The sequence below is a fragment of the Vicia villosa genome, linkage group LG6 (assembly GCF_029867415.1).
Source record: "Vicia villosa cultivar HV-30 ecotype Madison, WI linkage group LG6, Vvil1.0, whole genome shotgun sequence".
Classification (NCBI taxonomy): Eukaryota; Viridiplantae; Streptophyta; class Magnoliopsida; order Fabales; family Fabaceae; genus Vicia; species Vicia villosa.
Window position 1 is genome coordinate 165,003,435 of NC_081185.1, and position 18,241 is coordinate 165,021,675.

The 18,241-nt window shown below is 35.4% G+C and overlaps 2 protein-coding genes across 3 annotated transcripts; both read right to left on the reverse strand.

The window, feature by feature from the left end:
* Nucleotides 1-3,262: 3,262 nt before the first annotated feature.
* LOC131613098 (uncharacterized) lies at nt 3,263-6,075 on the reverse strand. The gene is made up of 2 exons (XM_058884812.1): nt 5,562-6,075; nt 3,263-3,488 (listed from the first exon to the last, which is right to left on the reverse strand). The coding sequence occupies exons 1-2, from the start codon at nt 5,916-5,918 to the stop codon at nt 3,459-3,461; spliced, it is 387 nt and encodes a 128-aa protein (XP_058740795.1). The 5' UTR covers nt 5,919-6,075; the 3' UTR covers nt 3,263-3,458.
* Nucleotides 6,076-8,204: 2,129 nt separating this feature from the next.
* Nucleotides 8,205-17,951, reverse strand: LOC131610999 (transcriptional activator DEMETER-like). Of its 2 annotated transcripts, none has more exons than XM_058883111.1 (20): nt 17,564-17,951; nt 16,899-17,407; nt 14,793-16,190; nt 14,276-14,683; nt 13,964-14,054; nt 12,604-13,876; nt 12,429-12,508; nt 12,129-12,213; nt 11,966-12,057; nt 11,823-11,891; nt 11,550-11,586; nt 11,381-11,463; nt 10,277-11,038; nt 9,918-9,954; nt 9,780-9,837; nt 9,466-9,605; nt 9,260-9,325; nt 9,041-9,155; nt 8,927-8,965; nt 8,205-8,709 (listed from the first exon to the last, which is right to left on the reverse strand). In XM_058883111.1, exons 2-20 carry the CDS (start codon nt 17,398-17,400, stop codon nt 8,486-8,488), a joined length of 5,559 nt encoding a protein of 1,852 aa, XP_058739094.1. In that variant the 5' UTR covers nt 17,401-17,407; nt 17,564-17,951; the 3' UTR covers nt 8,205-8,485. The 2 variants fall into 2 exon arrangements, with proteins under 2 accessions (XP_058739094.1, XP_058739095.1); XM_058883112.1 differs by having other exon boundaries at nt 16,899-17,424.
* Between the last annotated feature and the right edge of the window lie 290 nt (nt 17,952-18,241).

Consider the following 18,241-nt stretch of genomic DNA (forward strand, 5'->3'; position numbering starts at 1 on the left):
TTAAATGATTTAATCGATTAAGCCATATGGTTAATCAATTAGAATCTTCATAAAAATGATAACTCTAATTTCCAAAAAGGAAACTCTACAACGACTATATGTCTTAATTTATTACGAGTGTTCTTAATCAATTAAGAAGCTTTATGTCTTTCTCTTATCAATTGGTTAAGGTCCTTATCAATTGGTTAAGCTTTATGTCTTTCACTTTACAATGAGTGTTCCAAAAAGAATTACTCTATTATCTTTACAATACTCCCTATCACTCAAACACATACTAAGAGAGATTCCACTTTCCTCTCTTTCACAATATTTGAAGCTTCAAGATCCCTTACTTGATTTATCATTTATTCAGTATTTCATTTGAGACTTGACTTCTTCTAAATGACGAGATTTCATTTAGCTTATTTATAGACATCATCATTAGAGATTGCTTGACCAAAGATCATAAAGGATTCTACTAAATGTTGTTTGACATTAGGGGTTGAGATTATATTTGAAATATTTGATCTCACAAAGAAAGCATCTTGATCACTGCTTCAGATGACTACTTCACAACATAATATTATTATCATCAAAACCATTGTGAATATCTGATGGTTGCAGACAATTTCACCTGCAAGCACATAAATTCATAACATATTAGTACCACACTTCTTTACCCTACACTGCAACTTCTTTCATTCACAAGTGATTATTTAGGTTATTCAGGTTGGCATAAATTCTTTGAAAATTTGTGAGTTAAATCGCATAGGATGTTCATAGAACGTCATCCATTTGTGTGTCGTGTTACAATCCTTATAACGTAGTCTTGCAAGCCCAAAAAATCTTCTTCAAGATTGAACATGAATCCCCTTTTAGTGTGAAAGATTTTGGTATAGAAAAAAGAGAAGAAGCATTAAGATGCATCACTATTGACAAAAACTTCATTCTCACTAGAGTCGGTGTTGGATATTTCAACAACAAAAATAACATTATTGAGCTAACATTTTGTAACAAGTTATTTGTTCAGGAAAAATTTAGGATTTTAGGAAACGTTTGAGAATTTTTTTATGAGAGAGATAAAGAGCGAATGGAGGAGACAATTTATAGGAAGTTGACATAAAACTTTAGAAATTTCGAAATACAATTTTGGACGGAATGTGAGGGATTGAGATTAAAGTGGTTGCATTTGGTATGACAGTTTCCAATGATGATGAAGACATGTGTGCTTTTGATTGTAAAGACAAGTTTAGCAGTGTCATGACTACGGTGCCACTTGTCGACTGCTGTTGTCTTTTTCTCATGATATCTCATGCCTTGCCTCTTCCTGTGATAGAGTCAATATCTTCTCCATTTTCTCCCTTCTCCATTTGGTACATTACTAAAGTTTTAAAAATATAAATGTAATAATGTGACACTTAATAAATACATTTATTTTTTATGCAATACATATTTCTCCAAAACTATAGTAATGGAGAGGAAAAATGAAGAGAGCAAATGGAGAAGATTCTATCTCCATGTTATACTTCACCTTTTTGTTTGTTTGAGTAATTAATTTTCAAATAGGAAATGAAACGAATGATTAATGTCGCGCTTTTGACCAACTTTAACTTAAAAAAAAATATTCATAAAACATAGTTAATGTCATATCACCAAATTCATTGATTGTCCTACTGAATACCTTAAATCACAACCAGTCTAAAAAAACACAAAAAAGTAGAAGAAAAACCGTTAGAACTCCAAGTTGCCTCCAAGTAGCGCTTGGTTAACATTTTGGTTTATCATAATTCATGATGATCTTCATTATAGAGTATAGACAAATGATAACCAATATATTTCTTCACTCTTTGACTTTAAACTCTTGTCTTTTCATCCAGTTGATCTACAACACCATTAAGATATATCTTCAAAAGCTTAAATTAGAGCTGTCAAAATGGGCTAGCCCATATTGGCCGGCCCGCCAGCCCCGAAAAATCATAGGACTTGGACCTTATAATTAGAGCCCATATTTTTCAGGGCCTTTTTAGCCCAGCCCTGAAAAACCCGCTACCCGTTAGGGCTAGCCCATATGGACAGTGGGTAGCCTATATGGGTCGTGGGTAGCCCATATGGGCCGTAGGTAGCCCATCAGGCCCACATAATTATAAATTTTAAAAAAATATATTAATATTTATATTATCTTACTCCAAAATAGCATATTGATTTTTCTCACTTCACTAAATTTTATCTCTATTTTACTCAATCTTTCTCTTTTAAATATTATACATTAATATAATCAATGTTTCTTCATCATATTATATTAGTTTTTCTCTTATAATAAATATTCAAGTATTATTTTGTACAATTTAGACATATATTGTATTTAGAAACACATTATAATATTTAAAAGAGATAATATAGTACTTAAAAATATATTATGTTTAAAATAACATATTTTTTAATTTTATTTATAATAAATATTATGGAGTTTTTATTTTAATTTTTTTAAATAAAAAAGCCCATTTAGGGCCGGGTAGCCCGAAGCCCATCTAGGGTCGGGCTCGGGTAGTAAATATCAAGTCCATATTATACAAGGCCTTTTTGGCCCAACCCTAAAAAGCCCAGAACCTATTAGGGCCGGATAACACATATTAACAGCTCTAACTTAAATGGGCATGACCACCATAATTTAAATTTATCAGAGAATAGAGTTAAAGATAAAAACATCATGTCATTCCATTAATCATCTTTTTTTTAATTCTTCTGTCATTCCAATTCTAGATCTTTTTCCTTTATACTTAAGAATTTTCATAAGATAATAATTTATTTTCTTCTAATTCATTTAGTTACAAAAGCCATGCCTTCCCCAAAGCTTGCAAGTTAAAAATTCAACTTTTTTATAGCCCAAAAAGCTTTGCATTGTAATTCAATGGACAAGTGAAACTTTTCTATTCATTGGTGTTTTGAATGCAGTTCAATATGTTCAAAAAGCATCAACAAGGTGCTTGGACTACTCCTTCCTTGAAGGAGTCATTTCCTTTTATAGATTTCTCTTAATCTCTTTATTTGATAATTCAACTTGACCTCTATATTATATGATACGTTGTGGCATCCATGTGCCTCACACCATATTTGACTAACAACTTCGAACAATTTGTTACAAAAATGAATTTTTCATTGCTAATAATTGCTCTAAGGACTAAGAGTATTAAATCTAGTGAAAATGTTTTTAATAAAAAAATTGGTTATCACCTTGACATCATTTCTAGGTGATGTGACAAGCTCTATCTACTATAGAACAAAATAAGGAAAATATAATTAATATTACTTTGATAATGTGAATCAACTAATTTAAGACAAATTCATTACCAGACCGTTTGGTCACTCATGAGTTGACTTTTGAACTAATAATCAGATAACAGATGCCACATTCACTGCCCAAAAAGAAATAGGACAAAACCCAGAACAATTCCCAGCAGGTAATACACAATATTATTTTGCTACTGCTTCTTCTCCTCTGCTTTCCTAGGCTGAAAGAAGAGAATCATAAAACACAATTAATTAAAACTGTTTAAACTACAGGTCTAATTCACAAACAGAAAGCAAGAAAGCATGTAAGGGCAGTTAAAAGAAGCCATACTAAATACATCCATATCACAGAATGAGAAAAAGAAAAATAACATTCAACTAATGTCTTTTATGATGTTTGAAGGAGGGTAAAGCTAGGGTTATCTTGACGTAATGGTGGTAACACTACTTGTTCACCGAAATGAGTGAGTTTGAATTTCGGTTTTAACTTTAAACTTTGAAATAACTCAATGTTTGAGTCATGTTTGAATCTTTCTAACTGAAATACAAACATGCACGGAAACATTTTGAAGATGAGAATAAAAAATTGGACCATGGCCCGAATTTCATGTCTAATCTCCTATAGTATGAAAACTAGGAACATAATAATGAAAACCACGGGAAAAAAGACTCACGTGAAGGGATACTAGCTGCCATGAAGAATGAATGGAAATGATTAAAATGTTTGCAATGATGTGCATTACTTTATACAAACCAAATCTGTTTTCCCCTCCCACACACATTTTTACCATTTAAAAAGACTGAGAGGTGTATAATAACTTCCTGCATCAACATATATTTTTATATAAACTCTCGTGTATCTTAGTCTTATAAAACAACCAGAAGTTAGGAAAATTTGTGTGCTGCCTTTGAATGGATTTAAGGAGAGAGAAAAAATTTTAATTGATAAAACTTGATGGATTTGACCAATATTACCACAGACAATAACCTTAAAACATAAGCTAACCTTTGGTAAATCTGTTAGAAAATGATACAACATAAGTATGTGTTTAGTTATACATTTGGTGCATCTTGTTAAAGAATAAAACAGACAGGATATAAGACTTAAAAAAGAGTTGTATTTTCATTCAATTCCATGACTAGGAGAACATTATCAATTAACTTTGATTTGAAAAATAATATAATAATCTTAGGGTGCTAGAAAAAGCAGATCAATACATCAATAATTGATTCAGAATAATTTCAAAACAAAAATTATTAAAATAACACAGAAAAGAGCAGCACCACACGCAAGGACAAGAAAAAAAGAAAGAAAACAAAAATCAAATTAAAACTGAACCAAATTAATCTTATGACTACATATATACAACCATACTAAGATCTGGCGGCACCTAGGAATGCTGACATGATGCTCTCTAAGTAACAATGGGATGAGTTTAATTGGACATTTGGAAGAGCTTATTTGAACTTATTTGAACTTATCTTATGACATAAGTATTTGCGAATGAGTTTGCAATAGCTTCTGAAAACAGCTTTGGATATGTCTAAATTGTTTTTCAGCTTGTTTTATAAGCTCCTCGAAATAACTCATTTTCATATGTTGTTCCCTTATTCCATCTGTTTGCTTAAAGGAGAAGGGATCGCTGTACTTCTAATTCTAAAACAGGAAATGCACTCACTGTGGTTGCACTACCACTAATCAGTAATCATACCACTGGGTTTAAAATCCAAGAAAGCTGCTAACAACATCTCATATGATTCTTTTCTCATATTTTCCACAGTACGATGTATTAGTGTTCCCTCCCTACCAGCCAACACAATTTTTCTCCAATCTCTCAAACAGCCCTTATCCTACCACAAACAAATCCATACTCTCAACCAAAAACAAAGTAACAAACCAATCCTCTCAACCATTGCCAACCATTAAAGTCCCTCCCTCAAATATGATATCACCAAGACCAAAAGAACTCCCAATAACCTAAACAATTATCACTGTACCACAATAAATTGCAATGCAATTCTATCGCTAGAATTGATTATGCTTAAAGCTATAATTTGTAGCTTTTGATTCTAAACATGATTTTCATACTGAAATTCATAGTTCAACTCACTTTTGCAGAAATTTACCCAAAGATAAATCACTTTCCCTTCAACTAACTACTCACTATTAACTATAATCAATTTTACATAATCAATTTTCTTCACCGCAGAATCAAACATACCCTAGATCTCTTAAACCATGCTAGAACCCTAAACAGAACCAATAAACCAGTCAACAAATGAAGAAAACTCACTTTTGTGCCGGGAGCATATTGAGAGATCTCTTCCTCAGGAATAATAACAGGCCACTGCTCTCCAGCTTCACGGAACATCTGTTCGGTCTCAAGGAACTGACCTTTCTCCAGAATCATCTTAGTTATATGGTGCGCCGGCGTCGACGTTGCATCGAAAGCTTCTTCCACGCCGTTAACGAACGTGACGGTGATCTGCGGCGGATGCTCCACGTTTTTGCGCTTCACCTCAACTTCACAAGCAGGGTTTGATTCTTTGGCCTTTCGGGAGTTGCATTGAGCGAGAAACTCCATACATGATGCGGTTCGTGGATCGAGTGCATTGAACTCGATTTTCACTCTTGATAGGAATTTCAGCATCTCTTGTTTTTCGGTGGTTTATGAATGGATCAAACTGAGATGTGCCGAACCCTAATCAAATTGAAAGGGGTGATGATTGAGGAGTTGAAAAGAGGGGTTGGGGGTTTAAGGCTTAGCTTTTTAATTTCTCAAACCATATAAACCTGATGTGATAAAAAGAAGTTTTAAAATGTTTTTTTGACTGAAACTAAAAACATGTTTTCTAGTAAAAAAAAAAAAATCCGAAATGAGTAAAAATGTCTTTTTTACAAATAGATGAAAAAAGTTTAGACCTTTTATATCAAAGTAGCAGCTAGACGCATTTTTTTATGTCAAATTATCGGATGAAGGTGTATCCTCTAAGGCTATGTTTGGATATCACAAAATGAACAGAGCGGAGCGGAATGGAGCGGAATGAGATGGAGCGGAATGAAACGGAGCGGAATGGGATGAAGTGGAATGGAACGGAGCGGAACGAATGTATCATTCCATTGTTTGGAAATTTTAGGATGGAATAAGACAAATTGTTCATTCCACCCAAATCGGAGGGGAAGGAATATGGTGGTAAGTGATGAAATGGAATAGAATCCATACCACTCCTTTCCGCTCCGCTCCATCCGTTTTTAAATTATCCAAACAACGGAATATCATTTTATTCCATTCCGCTCCGCTTCATCCGATTCCATCAATCCAAACAAAGCCTAAATCTCTAAGACTATCGTTCTGGAGTATTATTATTGAAAGGTTAAAGACTCATTATTGTTAAAGATAGAGTGAATTTAATTAAGAAGTGAGTTATGAAATTCTCTCTTGAAGGAGAAAATTAATTGCTTTAATGAATAAAAAGCTTTTTTAAGGACCGTGTGATCTTTGTAAGAAGGCGTTAGTCATTAAACTCCTTATAAAAAACATGAGTTATCATTTGAAGGATATGTTGAAGAATAAGTGAAAACTCGTTGAAGATTATTAGATCATAGACATTGATAATGATTTTTTTACGCTCAAGTACAAATTGCTTGCAAATACTAAAAATTATGTCAGAAGATCCATAAATATTATTTGACAGAGGTTCATGAATTATAGACTCGCAAGAGCATATAAATATAAATTATTCATACAACTTATTTTGAATTTATTACACTTATATCAAAACAACATTATTTTCTTACAACTTTTGCATCGATTTATCACAAAGAAATTAGGAAAAAAAAACAATTGGAGGTATTTAAGCGATTTCAAAATAGGGATAAACAAAAGATTAAAAGAATAGGTATACATTTTTAGGGAGATCCAAATTTTTAAAATGAAAGGATGCATGTTCACCCCTTCTATACTAAGTGGCCCCGCCCCTGTTAATGCATGTTTATGACGAAAAATATTAGATCCATCAAAATAGATTATGATTTATTTTTCTTAATAAGATGTATGAAGGTAATAGGTGAGTCATGCTTATAGACCTAATTAGGTTTAACCTCACTGAAAATATTACTTAAAAGACCATATTAAGTAAAGCTTATAGACCTAGATGGATACCTCTTCTAACCTAGATGGAAAGCATTGCTGGGTAAGATTAAGTCAAATATATATAATTATGATGAAAATTAACAACAATTAAATGTTTAGATAATTGAAAATAGAGTTGATAAACGGGCTTTAGATGATATGTTTTGAAAAAAACGATGTGAGATAGAGTGGATATATTGGACATATTTAAAGGTGCAAATTTAAAATTTTGATTCCTCATAAAAATTAAGACGGGACGGAGCAGATCCACAGACTTTAAATCTTTTAAACTAAATTACAAAATTATAGATAAAAATCTGCACCAGTAAAAATTCAAACAAAAAACAAAACAAAGCAGACATATTAAAAAATGCAAGTCTATTAATCCCCTAAAAAAAGAGTGCGGGACCCTCTTAGTATTGAGTTTTGTGTCTATATATTTTTGACCAAATAAGTAAACAAAGAAGAAAAAAATATCAAGTCAACAAAAACAAAGTCAAAAACAAAAAAACGAAAGAGAGGGAAAGAGTACGAAAATGACGATTGGGCGGCAAAAACGAAAACTATACAATATATCGCACTTCTCTTTGCAAAACGGTTTGTCGCATTTTGTTGCTGGAACCCAAAACCTGAAAGGTACACTTCTTCCTTCGTTTTGTTCCTATTAGTGTAGTATTAGAACGCTTTGATTCAAATGCAGTTTTACCAACAAGTTTCACTTTTTAATCAAATCGATTTCAGTTTTGAACTTCAATTTCATCATAAATGATAACAAAAATAGCTAGGTTAAAAATGTACTACAAATTTCTACATCATAGAAGAAATTTGGACTAATTGTGCAAACAGAACTTGTCTAATGGTCTAATGAGGTGCATACAATTAAAATTACAAGAGAATTTATGTAACACATTCCTTTTCATGAAAACTACCCCTACCTGTTTGTTATTACGATGATACAGTCTTGGTCCTGGTCTGAAAAATTTGCCCAGTCTCTTTGCATGATAACGCGGGCTTAAACTCAAACTCGGTTAGCAATGACCCTGTTATTATACACATGTTACAGGATGAATAAATATGATGCGTTTTCAGGATCCGCCGTTGTTTGGCTGCAAGTTGGGAATGCTGGCGAGACATTCTGGCTGCTGTTCTGTATTTGATTTTAGATTCACTCCTTGTGAGTTTGCTGCTTTGGTGTCTTTCTTGGCCTGCTCCTTGTTCTTGGCTAGTTTGCTTGCTGGGAAATGTAGTCTAGCTTTTAGAGGACGGGGTGCTCGCGTTTGCCGGTCAAATCCTCGGACACAGACAAAGCCTGCAAAACAACAGGTTCGTTAGATGTTCGGATTCTCTTCTTGTAGATGATTGTGCATATTTAACAGGATGGATCGATCCACCATGTTAAATCTGAACAAGTGTATTTGTTTTAGTTCTTTTGTCCCTTAGCGTGTTTATGGTTATTACGCTTGTAAAAGTAAGTTTGAATAAGGATATTCAATCATAGAAGACAGTATTAGGGAACGGTATCTCACCTCTCCAGAAGCACTGTTGAATTTCTTGTGTTGATAAACCTGCTTAACACAAAGCTTATATTAGACTTAGTTGTTTGAGATATGCTATAATAGTTTTAACTTTTTAGAGTTTACCTTTGAATATGCTCGGTATGGAGGTTCCGAAGTGTACTGTTCTCCTATTGAGGTTCCATATCCAACTTCTGGGAACGCTAATTGGGTTAAGACTTGATTCATGGTCCGCGAAAACCTGTCTCAAATGACAGACATTTATTTGTTAACTTCTTGAATTAGAAACATTAATATATTCAAGAGAAATAAAAATTTGGTATGAGATTTCACACTACACTTTACCTCATTGACTTGAAAATAGGTGCCGTTTAGCGGAAAGCTCCCTCTCATTGCTGTTCGACATGGTATCTATTCATAATTTATTTCAAGCCAGGGTAAGAATACTCACATTTATATGAAAATTACTCTCCCACTCACCCACCCCTCCCTTTAGTTTTCCACTATAATGTATAACAATTAATGAGCATTGCATGGTTAAGCGTTCAGACCAGGATTGTCCCTCGAACCATCTGCGAACTTGCTTCCCGGAAGCTGTTGCATGAAAAACATTCCTCCTCATTACAGAGCTGGCCACAGCCCTGAGCGCTGCACTTTCTTTCCGGTGGCTCTATGGAATTTGCTGTCTCGCCTGATGTACATTTTTTTAAGCATTTGGCAAATAAATCAGAAAACACCAAAGAAACTAAACTATATCGTAAAACTTCCCAGTTTATTATGCCGTATGATATTGACAATAGCTTTACAACCAATCTATACTCATATCTAGATAGGGGGTATTGTAGACAAATTATTTCTGACCTACCTGGGGTCCATATAGCTAGAAGGTATTTGCCTGGATCATCAGGTTCCCGCACTTCCCACTGTATTAAATAACATATTAATACAAGTTTGGCATATAGAATAATGACAACTTTAAGTAATAGATCTAGTGTTTACTAACCCCTTCCAGAAGACAATGTGAATCTGGGAGTTCATAACTGCAGGAAGGTAAACAAATATCATTATAAATTGTCCGAACTTATGACTAGTATAAGATAATGTATATGATGCCTACTAGAACTTCATGCCAAATATTGGATCTTATGTTGGATAAAATTATTATCTATTTCCTCGGGGTGTAACCTCTATCTTTGTCTGATTCGAAGTTATGTAATGCCAATCATGTATTACTTTTTACTGCCTTTGTAGTATCTGTTACTTTCGGTGCCCCACATTTCATAAGTTAGACTACTACTTTTCAACTTTAGAATTGAGCATTCCGATTATCTAGTTGGAGATGAGTTAGGTTTTTTTACTTACACAGAATGCTCTGTGCGCAACCGGCTCACGTTCTTCAGCTTCGGTGTAGGAATGTAAGCAGCTTCTTGATTTAGAGCAACCAAGGCCTTTGACATTTCACCTTCTTGAAGTTCCATGTTTGTTTGCATGTAATTTTGTAAATTCACAGTGAACTCTTCTAGGTCTAGTTTGATGGTCGGAATTTCATCGGGATCCTCATAGAAAGCATCCTCTATATCATTATCAGAAACATGGGAGCATTCTGGCTCTGGAGATGCTGGCTCTTCAATAATTGGTTGGCAGATGTTGATTTCAGAGTTTGTTTCATGTTGCCTGATCGCAACTGTTTGTAGAAGTTCTTCTGCTTGGCCTGTGTTTTCAGAGAGAGACAAGGGCAGCTGGTTGATGATTACTGATGGGTTCTGATCAGTTGTATTGTTTCCAGCTGTCATATCTATATTCTTCTGACCCGGTTCTGGGAGAGGCAAAGGCAACTGATCGATGATTACTGATGGGTTCTGATCAGTTGTATTGTTTCCAGTTGTCATATCTATATTCTTCTGCACCTGTTCTGGGAGAGGCAAGGGCAAATGATTGATGATTACTGATGGGTTCTGATCAGTTGAATTGTTTCCAGATGTCATATCTATATCCTTCTGCTCCGGTTCTGGGAGAGGCAATGGCGAATGATTGATGTTTACTGATGGGTTCTGATCAGTTGCATTGTTACCAGTTGCAATAACTAAATTCTTCTGCTCCGGTCCTGGGAGGGCAAGCCTTGCACTGCATTTAACATACGTTCATTTATATACTGATATATACTTGGAATAAATGCAGATTATTGAATTTTCAAAGTTGCATTGACATAATCTTCATCTGTTAAAACTTTGTTTCCAATGTTCACTGTTGTGGCAAGGATAATGCAATTAGAATCATGTATAAAACACAACAGTAATCTAGTAAGGGACATATGAACTTCATAAAATCATCTCCTAAGTTTTCTATTCTTCTGAGAAATATCTGCAGTACTTCTAATGTATGTAAAATCAAGTAATGGAATGGTTATTTTTTCCTCATGGTTTAGTGTAAGCATGATGTGTGCAAAAAATCTTTTCAGAGAAATACCTTGCAAAAGCACTTGCAAAGTGTCTGCATTCCCCTCTCATTGGACATGCATTACAATTTGGTTTGCTTTTTGTACAGAAGACCTGCATGCATTGGTTTTAGTTTAAAGTTTAAACTAGGTTTTAGTAAAATATGTCTATTTTCTGATGTATGAGAAAACTTAGTTTACCTTTCCAAACGTAATCAGCTGGTAATGCAGCTCGTACCTTAAATAAAACATGAAAAAAGAAAAATCAATAGATAACGAGTTTGATTATAGATCTACTATTAACGGAAAACTTGTAAACCCTATCATGCAATCATGTAATGCCACATGACTAAGCTGTTACCATAATCAAACTCTTTGAACAATGTGGCAATGCATGACTGTATGGTATTGTTTAAAAGTTATGTTTGGGCCACTGGAAGGAAAAAAAGCTTGTAAGCTGAAAAGAAGTCTTACAATGTTCTTTGATCAAGCTTGCACAGCCGAGGCCAGAGATACTTTTGTATGGATTCCAACACTGGGTACCTGTATAAGCCGATATTGTTAGCTTTTTTCTAATTGATTGACTGCCTTACATGATCTATTTTTATAGCACTCACAATTCTAGAAGATGCAACTGTAATGATTCTGGCAGTGGCTGGAGAGGTACCCATCCCAAGCGTACTGCAATACGCCCAACATTTGTGTCCACCTATTGCACAACAATAACTGTTCAAATATATTCCATACTAATGTAATTTTGCATTTTTATTTTCAGCTTACCGGGAAAGCAAGATGGTGCAGTGTTAATAGTCGCACGCACTCCACACTTTTCAATCCCAATCCCCTTATGCTGAGCAAGAATTCTCTGCATATATAAATTGAATTAGCATTCTGCATTTTTTTCCTGCTTGGGTTTAGTAGCCTATTAGGTCTAACTAGATGAATATGCATCGGCCAAATATTTGTGTTCGTAAGAACTCAAAATGTTGGTTTCACCAATTAAATAATCACGACAAGCTAACATGATATGCATGGGAAGTACAGTTTGAATAAAGAAGTACAATTAATCTCCAGACTTACTTTGCTTGGTCAGGTGGGACATCTCTCAACCACTCGAGATCTATACCCCCGTGTTTATCAACAAGTAGATTCAGGAAACTCTGCATAATATATTAGTTGACATAAGCAATGTTGAAAGGTTTTCTGTTTCCAGCAAAATATAGATAAATAATATTTCATGGATATTAGATTCTACCTGAATACGTTCAGCAAGCATGTTGTTCATGCCCCGTTCTTTAATTGCATCAGCAATTTCATTGACGTTTGCACGCCTCACGGCATCCCAGTCCAAAGAGTCCTTGGTGCTTTCTGTCTTTTCTCTTTCCCCTGCTGTAGCTAGCGCCTGTACTCTTAAACTATCCCAATTGAAGCTATCCTTTTTATCTTTCTTGCCTTTTGATTTTACAGGAGCAGAATCTAACTTACTGTTTTCATTCGTAATGGCATAGCTGTGGTCACAAGAATCTGATTCCTTTGATTTCGGCGTAAGATCTTGACTTTGTCCAGAAATATGGAAAGCCTCGTGCTGCTTGTGATCACTAAGCTGCTGAAGATGGGCCTCGGATAGCATGCTGTGAGACTCTGCTGGAGAACTCAAGTTTATGTTATCTTCATTTTTATTCTTTGAGGAGCCACTTGACGAGGCATCGACATTGATGGGATTATAGCAGTTGACTTCAAGAACTCCAGAGTTGGGGGTCATTTTCAAATTATAGTCATTACCCTGTGTCGTGATTGCTTCTAAATAGCTTTGAGTAGCATTTGATTTTTCCAAGTTCTCCTCCAAGTTGACATGCGTCGCTACAGGCTGACCATATGAATCTCTCGAATTCTCAGTTAGATTGTTTCTCTGACTGTTAACTTCATGCAACTGCGTCGAACTTGCCAATCCTAAAAGATTACTGAAAGAAGTCCTGTTGGAAACATTGTATTCGGCTGTGCTTAGCCGATCTTCTACTTCTGCGTTGCTGTCTGAGACTGATCCTATCTTCCCAGGATTTTGATCAATGGAAAAATCTCCAGACAATTGAGATGTAACAATGGAGCAATGGGATGAAAATAAAGCATTTAACTCTTTCCTAACACCCCCATTACATGAATTTTCTCGCCCTTCCCCAGTCACAGGACTAACAAATTCCACTGTACTATGTTCGCTAATATTTCTTTGAGCTGGTTCCGACATCTTACAATTTGATTCATCTTTTAAGCTGCCAGTAGTTCCACAGGAATCAATGCTGTTGCTGTCAACAGTTTCTCTTTCTTCAGAATGTTCAATGATGTCTTTTGTCATAGAACTCAATTCATGAACAGATTGATTCAATATTTCTTCCAGCTTTGCATTTTCTTCTGGTTCCACAATCTGCACCTCTGGTGAGTTGACTATCATGCTTGCACTTTCATCATGGCATGTATCGCACTTGCTGCTTGGCTTTATCGGAAATCGAGCAGCAAGGGACATGAATGCAGAACTGTCAAACAGAAGAAAAAGTAAGCGGTGACTCATGTATTTTGATTGCATGTTTCATTCTCGTTAATTGAGCTTGAATAATTTATACCTGGAAAGATGGTCTGATACATTTTGAGTGAGGAAAACTCCAACTACTGAATCCACCACTGATCCTTTCCATCGCGAAAAGCGTCTGTCTCCTGTTGAATACACACTATTTTTGTTAATATGCTAACCATGTGACCAAATGAGGCAGAATTGATATGCACATTAAGGATAATTTGTGATTATTTTGTATTTGGTATCTTTTTCTATAAATTAGTACTGATAAATATTTTGTATTTGATAACCAATGATAAATGGGTGAAATGTGAGATAATAAAAGTGATACATGTTATTCTTGAAAGTATATCACTCATACCTTGTACAAGATGCATCCGTGCAATAAATGACTCTGCTCGTCCTCGGAAAACATTTCGTTCATTTTCCCACCATTTGGCCTTGTCTTCATCTGTTCCATCAACTCCATGACTGTTTATATCCAACATCAGAAGCTTCCACACTTTATTAGTTTCTTCATCAAGATCAACTTTAGGTCGTGGACGTTGTTTCTTGATGGGATCAAACACGCCTTCGTAGGGAATCATGGTGCCATATTCCTGAACCCGCCGGCCTTTGCGTTTTAAAGTTTTCTGCTTGTAAGAGACAAGTGCGTTCTGGCCATACAGTACAAGCTCTCTAGCTTCTCTATATATGCTTAGCTGGCTAAACTGCTGTGTTAATGTGTCCACAGTATATATGCTTTTCCAGCTTTCTCCACGAGCAACACCTGCATCAATCAGTGTCTCAATTAGGACAAACTGTATGGTAGAAATGTTTGTTTTGAAACAATCATAATATTATTAACTATAGAAAATCAAAGTTTCAGTTGAAAATACCTAACGAGCTATGCGAGGGAAGATGCTGTTGCATTTCATCTCTGCTAGAATATGTGGAATTGATAGAAACACTTCTCTTTTTACTCCGTTTCTTTTTTGTGAGTGATGCACGCATCTCCGCGACTAGAGCATCAATGCCTGTTTGTGGTCTTTGGGCATCCTCAAATGTTTTTCTACCAGAACTGCTTTGGTTTGCAATATTATTAAGTTTGGCATCACAGTTTCTGACTATGGCCAGTGAAGTGTAATCATGAGCTCTGCTAGTGACTCTTGATCTTTTTTTGGTTGGTCTGCTCTGTCCTGAAAATAAATTGTACTCGAGCGATTGCGATTTATCACAGGTAGCACTTTCTGCAGCTCTGAGCATGGTTAGGAGTTTCGCTGTTTCATATTCAGAAGCAGAAGCAGAAGTCCAGCCATTAGAAGTTGATGCATCTTGATATGATCTGGCATTCTCTTCAGAGCATGTTGTGATTTGAACATCTTTTGTAGCAGTCATGGAAGATGTATTTGCTGTGTTAGAAAATTTCACCTTTTCACTTCTCCTTTTCTTCTGAACATTTGGAAATTGAACCCAATACCTTGACTGGTATGCCTGCAATAAATTATATTGCGCCCCAATTAGGTTAACGCTGCCGTTGTCTGCCTGCTTAATGGCACCAGATGGTTTTCTCTGGGAACCTACTTCTTGTGACGCGTTACTCGAAAATCTTCCGTTACTGGTGGAGGCTTGTGCGTCTTCTCGTGATGACATGTAATTATTTAGAGCTTGTGTTTTCTGGACCTCTACGCCGGTTTCACCACCAAACTGCATAGTTGCATTTTCTTCTCTGCATGCAAAGTTTCCATCTCTAGGTTGTTCTGGTATCTCAAAGTATAAGGACCTTCTACACGTCTTTTTGGCAGACTCAGCTATTAATTGTTCATTGCATTCCCCTGGCACTTCTGCTGGAGTTGTGTTTAAATCTTTCTTTCTCACATACTTCCTCTTTTGAGTCGAGTTTTCTTTTGATTGATCAGGCTTCGGAGTGGGTGGCTTCCTGGGTTTTTTCGGTTTTCCTTCTTTTATGACCTTGGGACGGTGCTTTCTTCTTTTCGGTTTTGTTTGGGGTATTTCATTAAGATCAATAACATGGTGTATTTCCTTATTGGGGTTATTATCCTCCTTGCACGGTGTAGGAATAGCAGTCAAGTCTACAACAGCAGCAGGATCATACAGTTTGTTTTGTGAATTGTTGCACATTGTGGCTGAGGCATTATCCTCATCTTCCCTTTGATCCACTTGTTCCATACAAATCTGTGTCTCCACAACTTGCTTGTCTTTTGCTGTGACGACATTTTCTGGAGGCAGGGCAACCTGAGAATTGGTCTGGCCATAGTAACCCATGTATGATGTGCCTGTTGCAGGAAATCATGTAAATGCCAAGAGTTAGAACCACATGGTATCACATCAATCACATATTATAATCATGGTTTCAAGATAAATCAAAATCTGGAAATTTGAAAGTATAATCATGTAAAAAAGAAAACTGGCTGCAGGAAAATATAATACACTTAGTATATGTTTGATACAACGTTTTTGAATGGCAAAAGCACGTGGCATTTTGGTAATTATTTGGGACTTTTCACGCAAAAGCTACACATAGCTTCTCCAAAACCAAATTTGCATCAAATCCAACGCCCCACCAAACATACAGTTAAGTATTGTTTTAAAAATCAAACCGAACAAGACTACTAAACTGGTTGAACCGTGATCCATGAATTGGCAGGGTCTATGGTTTAATTATTTTGTGGTTCAACTTTTATCTCGGTTCACGCGGTTCAACCATGACCTGGAAATCTCATTACTTTGATGTCTGGTTCAGTTTTTTTTACTTTGATGTGTGGTTCAGTTTTTTTAAACCAATTGTAGTTGCTACGTGGCATTGTTTAACTCTGACATTTACACCATGCCACGTAGCAACTGAAATTGGATTTAGGATTTCACTCCAAAAGGCGAGTGAAGGTGCAGAACTTTGACAGTAACAGTTCAAAATAATCAACTGTCAAAACTCTGGGAATCTAAACCTAAATCCAGGAACCAAAACCAAAATTTAATGCCATTACCTCGAGGATCTTGGTAATTGTCTTGAATAAAATTGTTATAAAGCTGTTGCTGTTGCTGATACAGATTGTGATTGCCAAGTAATGCATAGCTCTGTTCGAACTGTGAGTTCCACACACCAGAAACGAACTGATTCTCCAAAAAACTATATCTTGAATTAGCATAAGCTGAAGGCGCCCCTGCCTGAGCCAAAAGCTCAGCAAAACTACTATTACTCGGACCAGGAACATCGTCGAACGACACCTGCACCCGAGTTCTCGCATTGTCATGACCAATGTTTGATGTTCCAGCCACAGATTCCACAAACTCTGACCTGTTGTTAACATCTCCACCTCCTGAGGATTCCAAAGATACAAATTCCCCATTGAAATGAGAATTCAGTTGATTTCTCTCTCCAGTATTGCAGATCTGCTCTGGTCTTTGTGCAATGGGCTTAAAAGGTGTGGTGGGTATCCATGGAACCTCTGAATTAACCTTCCTTTTCTCTGTCTCACCAAACTCCATTTTTTTCCTGCATAAAAAAAAAACCTTAATTGAAACTGGTTCAGAAGAATTGAAAGTAAAACACAATAACCGACAAGAACTCATGAAAGAAACATCATTAAATTGAGATTAAGATACATAAAAGAAAAACAGAACATAAACATAGATCCGGTTTGTGAATTACCTTAATAAAAGTAACTGGTGAGTGACAGAGTTGTTGTTAGGGAAGCAGAATTCAACAATTTATGAACATTAAATTAAATTAAATTAAAAAAAATTGTGAAACATGTTCCATGTGAGAAAGAAAGAAAAAGTAGGTAAATTGCTTGAAAATTCCGCTTTATGCTCGCTGTGAACAGAAACTTATTCTATATGACCAAAAACCAAAACTCGGAGAAATTTATGCAGATGTTGTTACAATGAGTCACTGCTCATGAGATCTGGTAACCTTTATATAAATCTATCTAACTGGAAAAATTAGTCAAAAATAATTAAAAAAAAATTCATTTCACCACCGAATGAGTGAGGTGATAAAAGGAAAAAGGTAACAATGGGCACAAAAATTTATGCATAAGTTTATCCTTAGCTTAATTTAATTTACTCTTATCGTGAATCTGGTCAAGAAATCAATTTAATACTTGATTAATTATATATTTTTGCTTTTGTCTCCATTCGGTTGTTTGCAGTTAATATAGTAATTACTTGTAACTATACATACTGACACGAGATAAGATGCTAGGAAACGTGAATATTTGTGATATTTGTTATGCGTGCGCATATAGCTTCTATTCTCTCACGTGTACAACGTTTATATAATATAAACGTTGACTTGTATCGTAATACGTAAATATATTATTAACGA

What these genes read in the sequence shown, in the direction of transcription:
- LOC131610999 (XM_058883111.1), bottom strand. Translation starts at nt 17,400, where the DNA reads ATGGAGTTTGGTGAGACAGAGAAAAGGAAGGTTAATTCAGAGGTTCCA. An exon ending in GTATCAGACCATCTTTCCAG is followed by an intron (nt 13,877 to 13,963) that starts GTATAAATTATT and finishes TCTGTTTGACAG; the next exon opens with TTCTGCATTCATGTCCCTTG. An exon ending in TCAACAGTGCTTCTGGAGAG is followed by an intron (nt 8,710 to 8,926) that starts GTGAGATACCGT and finishes GTTGTTTTGCAG; the next exon opens with GCTTTGTCTGTGTCCGAGGA.
- LOC131613098 (XM_058884812.1), bottom strand. Translation starts at nt 5,918, where the DNA reads ATGCTGAAATTCCTATCAAGAGTGAAAATCGAGTTCAATGCACTCGAT. An exon ending in AATATGCTCCCGGCACAAAA is followed by an intron (nt 3,489 to 5,561) that starts GTGAGTTTTCTT and finishes CTCTTCTTTCAG; the next exon opens with CCTAGGAAAGCAGAGGAGAA.